Genomic DNA, 13922 nt, shown 5'->3' with positions numbered 1-13922 from the left:
GAGTGAAGCTTACCTTCTCCAATGAATAAGCAAAACAAAAAGCTACAGGGCACTGAAAGTCAAAGAATTAGCACATTCTCAGTTGCAGCAGCCACTGGGAGGAGAAAGAAGACTGCTGGGATTTTTCCTTGCATTTTCTTCTCAGCTTAGACGCGTCAACTCTCTAGCCACTTGAGGATTCCCTCTGGTGCGCACTTAGAAGGGATTCAGCAATTATACTAAATGTGAATAAGGAAGCTGGGAATGATGAAGTGTTAAGTTTTAGGTCACATATTTCCATGCTGCTGAAAGCACTGCAGGGATAAAACTGCTCAGCTTCCCTAGGGAAAAAGGGCAGTGATCTCCAGTGAGCCTCAAAAACAGATTAGTGTCATTCCTATGAGACCCTCTGTCCCCAGCGTGGCACACAGTCTTGTACCTCCTCTGAGTGGAGATTAACATCCCTTCCTAAACAGTTTGCTTTTTCTGAGTGAAAAGAGAAGAAGAAGCAACTGAAAGGAAAACAACAAAATTTGATTTTATAAATAAAAATTCTATTCCATGCACCTTGCCGGATAAACTGTCTAAACATGGTGCATGGTGGGAACAAGATGTTCGGCTACAATGAATCAAAATGACTGTTAGAGAGAGAGGGTAGGGAGGGAACTTTCTAAAACCTAAGGGCAGCCATGCAGAAAACAGTTTCATCATGAAGATGAAAAATAAGTCAAAGAAGGGAAAATGGGTTCCCACATTAGTAAACTGTCTATTGCATAGTTTATCAGGCAGACTACAGATCTGATGCCTAGAAATAAAGGCTTGGCTTTGATTAAATATCTTCTACTCCCTATCTCTGCTCCAATTTGAAGCATTGTTCTGCCTCATATTTGCTGTGGAACCTCCGATTATTAGTTTTTAGCCTCAGTTTCCTTATCTGCAAAACAGGGATTAAAAATGTCATTTCCATATATAAGGTTCTGAGAGAGAAATAATATATTGGAAGCATTTAGCTCAATGCTGATACATGAGAACAACAAAAATCTAGTTGTTGTTATTATAGTTAAAGGATATATCACAATACATAGTAATGTTCTGTTTACTTGCCTCTCTCCCACCAGACTGTGAGCTATTTGAGGAGAAGCAGGTTTCATTCTACTCTGTATGCAAAAGGGAACAAAAACAATCCAGGACTATGTCTTAGCCTGGAAATGAATAAGGGGATACTGAAACAATTATTTAAAAGGTTTTTAGATGCTAGGAACTAATGTATTCTTACGGCAAGTTGAGTGTTGGTTTATATAAATAAGTACTGTCATTTTAATCCAAGAATTATTAAATAAGAAATTAGGGGTGCCTTTGTGGCTCAGTCAGTTAAGTGTCTGACTCCTGACTTCAGCTCAGGTCATGATCTCATGGTTCATGGGATCAAGCCCTGTTTCAGGCTCCACACTGACAGCACAGAACCTGTATAGCCCTCTCTCCTCTCTCTCTCTCTCAGCCCCTCCCCAGTTTGCGTGTGCTTTCTCTCTCTCTCAAAATAAGTAAATAAACATTTTTAAAAATAAAGAAAAAATAAATAAGAAATTAAAACCAACTGGTTGACACTGGTTGACATAAACCAAAGTGTAGACTACTCTCTTATTTTTACTGCTGCTTCCTAATGGAGAGAGAAGCTGTGTCCTCCAACTGTCCCTTAGTCCTAGTTCTTTTCATCTCTTTCTGTTTATATCTCATAAGTTTTAAGAACTGCAAAAGAGGTAATTTTTGAGATTTTAAACTCATGCCAATAAATTCATAGTTCTGACAGTTGCTTTCAACCAGGAGTGCATATCAGAACCAGCTGTGGAGCTTTTTAAAAATAAGATGACTTGGTTCCCACATGGAGGTTCTGACTCAATATGTCTGGGGTGTGCTTAGAGATATGTATGTTTTTGAAAGGTTCCATGGATGAGTCTGCTTTGTACCATAGGTGGGGAATCATATAATTATGATGTGGAACAGCTATTCTGAATGCAAATGAGGAAGAATATAGTAACCAGATGAAATTATCTGAGTGGTACACAGGAAACAGAGAGGCATAAAACCTCATCTTCATATGGAGCTCCATATCAGGAGACACAATTTGATAATGTATTATGGGACTGTCCTTGAAAAAAAAAGTATATTGATCCCTAAAATATAGAGATGGCCACATCCAAAAAAAACAGGCTCATACTTTACCATACACATACCGGATTACCATAGGTCTATATTTTACTCCAAAGAACCTGTAACATCTGTATAAAAAGCTTATACAAGTTTTAGTGCTAACACTAAAAAAGCAGCAAGTCTTTATCAAAAGAATAAAAAATAGTAATAAAAATCCGACAATGCTAGGTCATATCTTTTCATGGAAACTATTAGGTTTAGTTACTTCAATCACAATCACATGTAAAATTTCAGATAGATTGTTAATCAATGTTCTTCCTCTTTTAGCCCTTTAATGAAAGGCAAAAACAGACACTGGAATTTAACCTAATCTAATACTTAAAGTTGGCCTTAAAAACTGCATATTGTTAAAAAAAATACACACAGAGGAAAGATCAATATTCATTAATTTTGGCCAAGACCTGCAGAAATATTCAGTTTTGGTTGTATGTTTCCAAGTTAATAAAATAATTGTCTCTACACTTTGTTGCTTTTTTTTTTTTTTTTGTCGGATAATGCTTCTAGGAAGTGTTGACTTTCTATAGCTGAAACACAATTGAAACCAGACACAGTCGATGTATTTTATGGGTTTCATCTTTTTTCCATACAAATGATTAAAGAAAACAGATATGAAGGCAGGGTTACTGATCTATGGCTTTTCAGAGGTGCTTTAATACACAATTCAATCATGTATCTCTTCCTGTAACTGCTGAGACATTCATCCCAAGAAAGATCAAAAGAATGATTTACTTCAACATTTTAAATTTCTTATATATATTTTTCTCTTTTTAATGTGAAGATGTTAAAAAGCACTTGAAAATATGTTCTTAATTTCTTTCCAGAAACAAAGAGCTCTAAGAAGGTATGGTGCTCAAAGAACTCCCAGAAGGTATGGTGCTCAGACCGAATATTTGTGTCAGTAGGAAGTTCTGTTTATGGGGGTAATTGTTTTCAATACAAAGCCAGGTTGTCTCCAGGGCATTAGTCACTACCTTCCATAAAGTTAGGCCACTAGAGTACTATTTGGAATTCCAAGCTGACTGGGCTTTATATATGCAAAAGTACTGCTGATAAGTGCCATTGCTGGAGGCCACTGAATGGTATCCTCCTGGCTTGAAAGAGTTAAAATGGTTCCCTAAGTGCCTCATTAAAAAGGCCCACTGCAGACTTCCCTCTCTGCAAACATCTTTACAAATCCATAAACCAGATTTTGCTGAATCCCCTCATAAGGAAGGTTAAGTGAAAACAAAGCTCAGGTAAAAGGCTTTTGTAGGCTTAAAGCCAATGTTAAGAATCAAATAAGTTGCAAATCTTCCCTCGTGAGAGAGGTTTAAAAATAATAAATTACAATATGAATTTGTAATTCATGTGCTGATAATTTTAACATATTGTTCTGGAAACCTTATGAGGCAAAAGGCAGCCCATAGATATCAACCAGAATAAAGGGAAGGAGAGAGGCGAGGCAGAAAGGAAGGCAGGATGAAATTTTATTTCTGTACTCAGCACTCAAGAAAGAGGTGAAGCATCTTAGTGTATAACAGGAGACTCGTGAAGATTGAGGAGGAGATGGCGCATGCCAAGAAGTTTGTGTTTTCCCAAAGGATCCAACACCCTAGCAGCCAGTTCTTCTGATGTTAGGAACAGAAGTGGGTGTGACTGAGAAGAGTTGGCGGAAGGAACCTACATCCATTCTTGTTGGGAGTCCTTATTTTGTCCAGAGGTAAAAATCTCTGGAGGAAAACAATGGGAACACTTTCTACCATGTGTTTTGGTGAAAGTTAACCAAGTTGTGACATGTGATGAATTCTCTCAATTAAAACAAAAAATCAGTCAGACTCATTTTTGCCAAAATGTTTCAGATTTTGGCACTTCTCTCAATTTTCTGACCATGTTGAATTGACACTCAGCTGATAAACTGTTCTAGTTTGAATGAAATAGGATAGTCTTTGTATTTAAAAAAAGGGGGGGAGGGGTAAACTTCCCCAAAGCTATAATTAAAGAATAATTCAGTCTCAGTCAAACATCGAAAAAAGTTGCTTAAAATACATAAATACTTATAAGACATGAATCATTGCCATACTTCAGGTCAGTCTGTCTTACTTAATGTGTCTAGTTTGCCAAGGCAGCAGGTGCTTACAAATAATAATTCAGCATTATGGAAAGTCACCATGATGATCACTTGATATTCATTTTTCTATTATCATTGATATTAATAATAATGTTTTTCAGATTTGCCTGAACCTGTATCTACAGTCTGATTCTCAGATGACTTCTTCACATTCTGTTTTAGTGGTTTAAATAATCCTGAGATAAGATAGTTTGCAAAACAGTATTTTTGGCAAGTAAAAATTTTGCACTCTTTGATGTCTTATTCTTGGGTAATAACTACTGTTTATTGAAAATGTAGTATGTCAAGTGTTTTATTTATATCTAATCCTCACAACATCCCTGCAAGGCAGGTGAGGTATTATCATTAATGTCCCCTTTTAACTGGTGAGTAAGTGAGGTATAGGTTAAATGATTTGCCAAAAACACTCCATTTGCAAATGGCAGGGTGAAGATTCAAACTGTTGATATAGACATAATGCAAGGACCCTTTTTTTGAGAATTTAGATGAAATGTTTCCCATATGTTCTTAGAATCACATAAGTAGAAAGAGACCTTGAAGTGGAACTAATATTCTCTGTTATAATCTGGTGATTTACATTCTACTGGAGTGTTTCCACTGAAGAGAGGTCTTCACCACTTAATAGGCAGTCCATTCATGTTGGAAAGAATCATCAGAGACTTTTGTTCATACTCAGTCAAATTTTGCCTCTCTGGAATGTTCTTCCACTCATTATGGGGCTTCCTTCTTTAAAGCAGTGTTAAAATTTAGATTCTAACTCAGGGATGGAGCTTGAGATGCTGCATTTCTCAGAAGCTCCCAGACAATGCTAGTGCTGCTGGTTTCTGGACCACACCACACGGTAAGGAGCAGGCTACCTCCACCCAGTCAATTTAAATAGCTATCAGACAGTTTATACCTAAATGCTTTGCTTTCCCTTCAGGTTACAGCCCCATCCATTCAGTGCTTGCACCTTATAGGATAAGTTCACTTGTTCGAAATCCACAAGAATTTAAAGCATTATTAATGATGTAATCAGACTACAGCAGACACCAGTGAGTCTGCATTTTTTGAGACTATAAACTATTAAGTAGACTGAGCACACTGGTCTTGGTTTTTAATAACTAGCAACACAAAATGAGCTTATAGTCAGGTAAATCTATCCATCCTTTAAATACCAGGTTCTTAAGCTAATTTGTCACTTTCATCCTATACTCTTACTTAACTTTGTGTATTTTTGGTCTAGGTGGAAGACTACATTTATCTCTGTAGAATTCTATCTTGTTGGCTGTAGCTTTCCTTTCTACCTTGAATTCATGCTTTTTTGAAGACATTAAGGTTCCAACTTTGTATAACTCTAAACTTTATTAACCTACATTCAGAGTATTCAACTATGTATCTGATAATAAATATAGTAGACACAGAGACACCACAAGAGATGCCCTTCATTTATTCAAATCATTTTAACTGTCATTTGACCAACTATGAACCTACTAATGTGTACAGTGCGATGTCTATTAGCTACAGTTTTCACACATTTTCTATAAGAATATTAAGACAGAGCTTAGACTCATACATTTCTCTTCACCTTTTCTTTAACCTTCTGAGAGGGGAATTTGTCAAAAGTTAGTCAAAACAAGAATTACCCAGAACATTTAGATGTAAATTATGGAATTAGTCCATAAATGGAAGCCTCTTCCATTATTGCATCTTGACATTCTGTCAGCAGATTTTAATAGTTAATTTAGTAGGCATTGACTCTATGACTATTGGATTGTGCATTATTTAAAGTATCTACTATAGGAGCGCCTGGGTGGCTCAGTTGGTTGAGTGTCTGACTTTGGCTCAGGTCATGATCTCACGGTTCTTGAGTTGGAGCCCCACATCGGGCTCTGTGCTGACAGTGTGGAGCCTGGAGCCTGCTTTGGATTCTGTATCTCCCTCTCTCTCTGCTCCTCCCCCACTCGCACTCCATCTTTCTCTCTCTCTCTCTCTCTCTCTCTCTCAAAAATAAAGATTAAAAAAATATAAACTATCTACTATATTATCTTCTAAAAGTTGATCTCCCAACTTGCTGACTTTCCTCTTAAAATGGAGACAGTTAATAGGTTTGATATAAAAAATGAGTAAGAATTTATGTATAGGGCTGTGTCATATTAAGCATTAGAAAGATTAGCTACAATGATAGTGATGGTGACCAGTGATGTCTGCTATAATTCTGGAGACCCCAGTGAACCATGTTTCACAGTTCACACCCTTGTGTACTCCTTGAATCTTGAATGTACACTGGCCCTCTCATTAACTCTAACCAAAGGAAGCAGTAGAAGTGATACAGTACCATTTCTGGGTCTAATAAACCTTAAAAAGATTTATTTTTGTGCTGGAGGGATGCCAACTGTCACATAAGAAGTCTGATAACCCTGGATCACCATACTGGGAGAAGCCCAACCCAGCCACACGGAGGAGCTCTTAGTCAACACCCAGCAACAACTTGCCAGCTACATGAGTGAGGCCACTGGAAGTACCTCTCCATAATCCAGAGCCATGCACACCTCCTTTGACCTGGATCATGTACTCAACCTGGGTCTGAGTTCTAGCTTTCCCCACCCTCATTCAACCAGGAACAAATCCAGATAATACATAACAGTTCACCAAATAATTTCAGTAATACATTTTTCTTTCTGATGCACATATGGAAATCATTTACTGAAAATGATTTATGAGTGTTTTGTGTTTAATAGAAATAATGTGACTAATGTATCATTTTATTTTTAAAATAACTGAAAAAACACCTAAAAGTACAAGGGCTTATCACACAGTGTGGTGAAGGTAACCTCATGATAAAACATCAAAAAACTAAATTCCTCCATCTTACCATTTTATAATCTTTCCAACCTCTTTGGAAATCCAGACTTCCATCTTCGCGATGTTGTATTACGGTCCAACCTCCCCCATTAAGATCCATATTGCAAAATACCTAATAGAGATAGGGAAAACAAAGTCAAGTGAAAATTATGTCTGCTTTAAAGAAAAGAGCATCAAATATGTTTCAAAACCAGAAATAGGATAGGTAGGCCCACAGATAAATTAAATAAAAATTACTATGTGAAAAATCTTGGTTTAGATATCTTATTGGGTATTTAGTTTTATATTAGAATTGTTTCTGATTACGTTCCATCATATTACTTAAATTGCCTGTAAAAATTTAAATCAGTGAGCTGAAAATTGTCTCAGTGTCAGATTATAAAAAAATTTTTAAGAAGTTTTATCTTGAATGGTTATAGGCATTTATGTATGTTCAATTTTAAAAAATGCTATCTAGGTTTCTAAAATTACAGACCACTTTATTGCCAAAACATAAGACTCAGAATTCTTAAATATTTAATTAATTGAAATGGTAATAATAATAATAATGATTTTGAAAAGATAATTAAAAATCATATATATTTAGCTATTACATATTTCATTGCACATTAACTCCTGTATAGTTACATACTACAATCATTAGTCTTGATGGTTCAGTATTACATTAGAGGCAAAATTTGGTCCACAGCATATGGAGAACATATTATTTGCTTAAACTTTTGTCATGAACAATAATAGGAGAATATGACATACTATATTCCTTTTGAGTGTGACAAGCATTTCTTCCCCCTGTGGAAAGTTAGCCAATGCTATCAAAGACTTATACTCATTTCAATTACTATAAAAGAATAGTATTTATTTAGAAATTGATTCATTTCCCCCAGAGTCCACCCAGGGAGAGAAAGAAACATATCTGTAACAGGATTATCTTCAGAGAGTAATCACTGTAATTGATGTAGTAGGGATGTGGCAGTTTGATTATTCAAGGTCCTAGACATGGAGAACACCATTCCCCTGGCAGTTGACTGCTAATGCATTGTGGAGTCTGGCTAAAGGTATAGATATGATGCAACAGTGGCAGACAGGCTGTGTGGGCACAGTGCTAAGTCTGAGTAAAGGAAAAACCTCAAGCGTTTTCCCTGAAGCCCTCAGTCTGGAGCACAAATGGCTAAGGGGTATGAAAACAATGGCAACAACTGTCATTCAAAGGACAAATTGTCCATGTACTTCCTCAGAGTGAAAGGAACTACGAGACAGTTGCCTCTTTGGGAGCATATAAATTAAGCAAACTGCTCTCCAGAGGGCTCTTCCTCTAATTTCACAACAGTCACCCATCAGTGTATCTTTATTGTCCCTAGGAATTGACCCACATCCAAGATTATAAATTGAAATTCCACTCCCTGTCCCAAGGTTCCCCTTCTACTAATCCCTTAACCAATCTGTACCCACTCTTCGGCCTCAACACAACCTCTAGCTACTCTTTCCTCCTCCCCAATTCTAACTGATTCATTCACTTAGTTTTTACTCAAACAGCATTTTGGGGCATTGATTCTGTGTTACACTTGGGTGTACTATGATGAAGAAAAACTGGATCTTGTCCTCAAAATGCCTAGAAGTTTCAATAGTGATTGTTCCTGTAGGCTTATGGAGATGTAGGAGTTCATAATTTTCAACTCTAGTGACCTGAAGAAGATACAGACAGTGATCTAAATGAACAATTTAAGTGGAGAGCTAACATACAAGAAAAGACACATAGAATTTGAGGTAGCATAGTCATCCAAAAGGAGGGGGTGGTTTAATGAACAGCTGCAAACGATCTAGTGGAGGTTGACCACAAGGATAAGAATATGGATAAGAGACTAAAGGAATAAGAAAGCAATCACCAATAACAATAGCATGCTTGCTGTTAAGTGCTAGATAATTTAAACACTATATACGTATTTTCTAACTTATCTCACAATAATGACATAGATATAATTATTATCTCTATTTTTCAGATGAAAAAAAACAGTGCTTAGAGTGTTTCAGTAACTTACTAATGGCTATTATTAATAAGAAGTACTGGATCTAGGATTTGAACCTCATGTCTACCTAATTCAAAATTATACTGGGAGTAATCTGCTTAAAAGCAGTGGCTAAGAGCATGGAAATGGATTATTTGAAGAAGTAAAAGGTGGAAAAACATGTATATGTGGGGAAGGAGAAGGATCCAAGAATGGGTTGATGGAGGTAAAATACATCAATAACCTTTAGGTAGGCAGGGACTTCATCTTATTTGTCACTGTCTCCACTGCCTAGAACAGGGCCTAGCCTATAGCATGTACTAAATGAGTATCTGTTGAATAAATGAAGATGCAAGAAGGAAAGATAAAATAGGAAAACCTAATCAACAGAATGCAGTGAAAGTTGGGGATAGATTTTGATTCGGGGAAGTGATCCACTTAATCAAATATTCCAGAGAAGTCAAGAGAAATAAGGATTAAGAAAATGCACACTTAAATTTAAAATGAAGGAGTCATTTGTGACCTTGAGGAGACAACTGCAGGATTCCAATGATAATAAAATCCACATGGCACAGGTTAAAGAAGGCATAGGTGGTGATTCAAGTGGCCAAGGTGGAATTTTACTGATGATATTTAATAAGAGTAATTGAAAGTGTCAAGGAAACATTTCGCTAGAGGAAACTAGTGTCATTTGTTTCTTTTTTTTTTTAATTTTTAATGTTTATTTATTTTTGACAGAGAGAAAGAGTGGGAGAAGGGCAGAGAGAGAGGAAGACACATAATCCAAAGCAAGCTCCAGGCTCTGAGCTGTCAGCACAGAGCCCGACGCGGGGCTCAAACTCACAAACCACGAGATCATGACCTGAGCCGAAGTTGGACACTCAACCAGCTGAGCCACCCAGGCACCCCTAGTGTCATTTGTTTCTTAATTAAAGTTTTACCCTGCCTTAATTGGTTTACCCTGCCAGAATTTTTTTCCAGATTTTTATTTTTTAATGGACACTGATTGCCTGGAAGTTTGCTAAACTGTGTTTGCAAACTTATATACTCAGGGAAAGGAATAACTACATTTGTAAATATATGTTGAGTAGAGAAAACTATTCTTCACAGTTTTGTTATTACTATTATCTATGTTATTAAAAGCCTAGACAAAGTTTTAAAATCATTCACAAATTTTAGACAAAGAAATTTCCTTTTAAACAAATGTATTCAGTAACTTGAGAATGTTAAGATGTTCTACAAGCACTTCTTAGATAAAGACCAGAGAGAGTCAGAGCTACATGGAGAGAGAGAGGTTACTCAGGCAGATTACCAGGTTGGAAGCTGAGATGCAGAGAAGGTAACAGGTTGGACATATGCTCCACAATTCTTATTCTGACTTAATAATAACAGCAATGATAATAGTTGCCATTGTGGACTATGATCACAATAGAGATGAATCACATATTGGTTAGGGGCTGGGACCTGGGTGCCAAATTGCCTGTGTTCAAATCTCCACTCTTTTCTCTCTATCGCTTAGACCTTTGCAAAGACTAAATGAGTCAGTGCATGTAGAATTTTTCAAATAGTGCCTGGCACATAATAGGCTTTGTCATTACTCTCATCTCATAGATGTATTTTACATAGGAGATAGTATGTGTTTACATTATGCATTATATAATCTGTATAATATCTTACATATTATAGCACATATTTTCTGTAATATCTTACATATTATACTATAGTTTACTATTATAATTACCATTGCATATAATTTGTTTATAATAAGAATAATATGAAATGTACAAAGTCAAAATCCATGGCAGTTCAATAAATTGTCCTTATGATTACCAGCTTAATAATATGCTATATTAATATAGTTTATATATTTTATATACTTATAATTAATATAGTAATATAATATCTAATATAAATATAATAATATTGACACCACTAATTTTTGAGCATGCTACTTTTTATTATATATCTATTTAAGAAGTTGGATTCACTATAGCCAAAAAAAAAAACAAAAAACAAAAAAACAAAAAAAAAACACCAAACATGTTATTTCTAGTCAGAAGAAAAACAAAAAAGGCAATGCTTAACAGATGAGGGAAGTTTAAGAAAATAGGTGAAAATAGGTGGTTGATTTCAAAAGATTTGACATGAAAGGACTTGAAAAGTTCATTCGCCAATATTGTGTGGTCTGTGCTATCTGGTGGTGTCCTTCCTGGAGACAAGGGCCCTACTACATTTACAATGCCTGTTGTATTTATTGATCATATGACTTGGGCTTAACTCTATCCAAGAAAAGATTGAACTGGCTCCTATCCCAGGCAAGGTCAAAGCTTTCAAGCATTAAATACCTTTTAACATAATACAGAGATTTAAACCCAAACAAAAAAAGGAAATTTGATTCACATAGTTCTTATGGTTTTATGCTCCATACAAGTTGGAATGATTAGGCTTGAGGATGTTAATTATTTTTCCATAAACTTAAATAAAAAAAAGGCTCAACACATTTGCTATGGTCCTTTCCCAAGAATTAGGGGACTTATAATTCAGAAACAAATTTTTAATATTTTACAATAAGCAGAGTTATGATTTAATGGTTTGGTTTTTTGGATTAAACTAAACTGGCTATAAAGAATTTGGTTTTAGAAACTCATGAAATGAAAGGAAAAATCCTACTTCCTACTACTATGCATTGAAGATAATTCAGAGAGAAAAATAACCACAGTCATTAGAAACACAAAAGTAAAAAATAAATACATGAATGATCTGATCCTTGTATTTTATCTGCTTGAAAAATTAAATAGTCCTAGGAAACTGCCTTTGACTTCTACATCTCATTTGAAAAGATAACACTGATCTTTGCAGACATTATTTCTTGGAAGGGAGTGATGTCCGAAAAATAACTATAAAACAATTCTGTATGCTTGCAACTCTTACTCTGCCTAAAAGATGAACACTTTGTAATAGCTTGTGTCAACTGCCTAATAGCTCAATTTTGTTGATTGGTCCATATCCCATATCTTACATATATGAACTTTTTGTTTTATTTTTATAGGCTGGCCTTAAGTTTCTTACCCTTGCTAGAGCTAGAGTTTCTGCAAGCATTACAATAAGCAAAGATTGTGCCAAGCATATCCAAAGGTAGCACCGAATTTTAGATCTACAAAGCACAATCTACTCAGAAGAGTGAACATCTGATGCATTTTCCAAGCATTTTTATAGAGAATTCCAATGATTTATATCAACATAGGAGAAGAAAGTGAGATTATAAGGTAGAAAGGAGCAGGGTGGCTTATAATCAGAACATGAATCAATTTTACGATAATAAACCCTCTCCTGTGTCACTCACATAGGTTCATATTTAAAAAATATAAATGGTGCAACTTTAGTCACCAAGAAAACAAACACAATTATCTTACTTAGCTCCCTCTCCGCTGTACTCCCCTCCGCCGCGCCCCCCCCCCCACCGCCCCGAAGAGATACTGTCTGGAGTTGATGCCTTTATTACAAAGCCTGTGTTCGATACTTACTATGTGATTTGGGCAAGTTATTTTTCTAAAATAGGGACAACGGAAGCACCTATCCCATAGAGTTATTGAAAAGAGTCAACAAATGAGTTTTTACATCTAAAGTGCTTAGAATAGACCTGGCAAACTGTGAATGCATTTGAATTCCTGTATTGACCAGCTTCTAAATTATACTAGGGAAAAGTCATACAATAATTTTTCTTACTAATGCCATGCTAAATGAGATTTTAAAAAATTGCTATGTATGAAAAAGCACAGGTTTATCAATCTAAAGTTTCCATAATAGAACTGCATTAGTACTTGTGAGAGGACCTGTGATCATAAAGGGGAAAGAATAAAACAAAGGAAGGAACACCCAAGTCAAGAAGAAAGCCGAAGTCTTTCTCCTTTCTGTTCAGTGATCGCTTTCTCTCACTATGCTCTGCTATTTCCAACAAAACTAAAATCTCATGATAGTCCTGACCAGACAACATGTGAACTTCCTTCCTCTGGGGCTGTCTCCACAGTGATAAAAATTTGCCTCTTATATGTTTATACTGATATTATTGCTAACCTGCTCAGGCTATTATTTTTTCTTAGGCCCAAACCTTAAAGCTTGACTAAGCAGATATTTGGCACTTGTGAATTTAATATTTTAGATGTAATTTATTCAGGAACAACCCTGAAGCTCCATCACATGCAAAATCCACCATTTTGCAGAGGTGTAGGTTGAAATCATGCTATCCTGATGAAACCAACACAGAAGTCAGCCAGTGAACTAGTGAACTGAATTCTCCAACCCACTCTTTTATGTAAATATTAAAAGCAAATTTGTTCACGATTATGAGTTAAGATAGTATATTTTTCTTCCGTCCTAACAGGAGCAGTGATTCTGAAACAGCCTGTGCATCATTTGTATCTCAAACTGGTGGGTGGTAGTTATACATGAATTAAAATACATGAAGTGATCAAAACTTTATTTGTAATGTCCTCTCTGCCAAAACCCAGGGCCATGTGACAGTACTGGGTGATAGAGTGAAATGGATTCTGAAAGTGTGAATGTTAATCTAAAAACCTTAAAACTTGTTTTATTTTTATATTCATATATGTCATAGAATCATTAGATGTTTAAAGGAAGGTCACTTAATATTTTTAGATAACTTTATTGTTATAGTCAAATTCTATTTTAGTGGAACTGACAATAACTTGGGGATTCTTTCAGGTCTTGGGGAATACTGTAGGTAAATTATAGAGTATTTCTGTTAGCTCCACTCCTCTCTC

At 35.8% G+C, this 13922-nt stretch overlaps 1 protein-coding gene across 4 annotated transcripts in view; it reads right to left on the bottom strand.

Annotated features, from left to right (window-relative positions):
• ANGPT1 (angiopoietin 1) overlaps positions 1 to 13922 on the bottom strand; it is a 240978-nt gene that overhangs the window by 40330 nt on the left and 186726 nt on the right. For all 4 annotated transcript variants that reach the window (XM_053208648.1, XM_053208647.1, XM_015070434.3 and 1 more), the window contains one exon: positions 7149 to 7250. In XM_053208648.1, the coding sequence (XP_053064623.1) occupies positions 7149 to 7250 (102 nt within the window). The remainder of the gene's footprint in view (positions 1 to 7148; positions 7251 to 13922) is intronic.

This window comes from Acinonyx jubatus, chromosome F2 (assembly GCF_027475565.1).
Source record: "Acinonyx jubatus isolate Ajub_Pintada_27869175 chromosome F2, VMU_Ajub_asm_v1.0, whole genome shotgun sequence".
Taxonomy (NCBI): domain Eukaryota; kingdom Metazoa; phylum Chordata; class Mammalia; order Carnivora; family Felidae; genus Acinonyx; species Acinonyx jubatus.
Note: the sequence above shows the minus strand (reverse complement) of the source record. Positions and strands in the feature narration are given on the sequence as shown.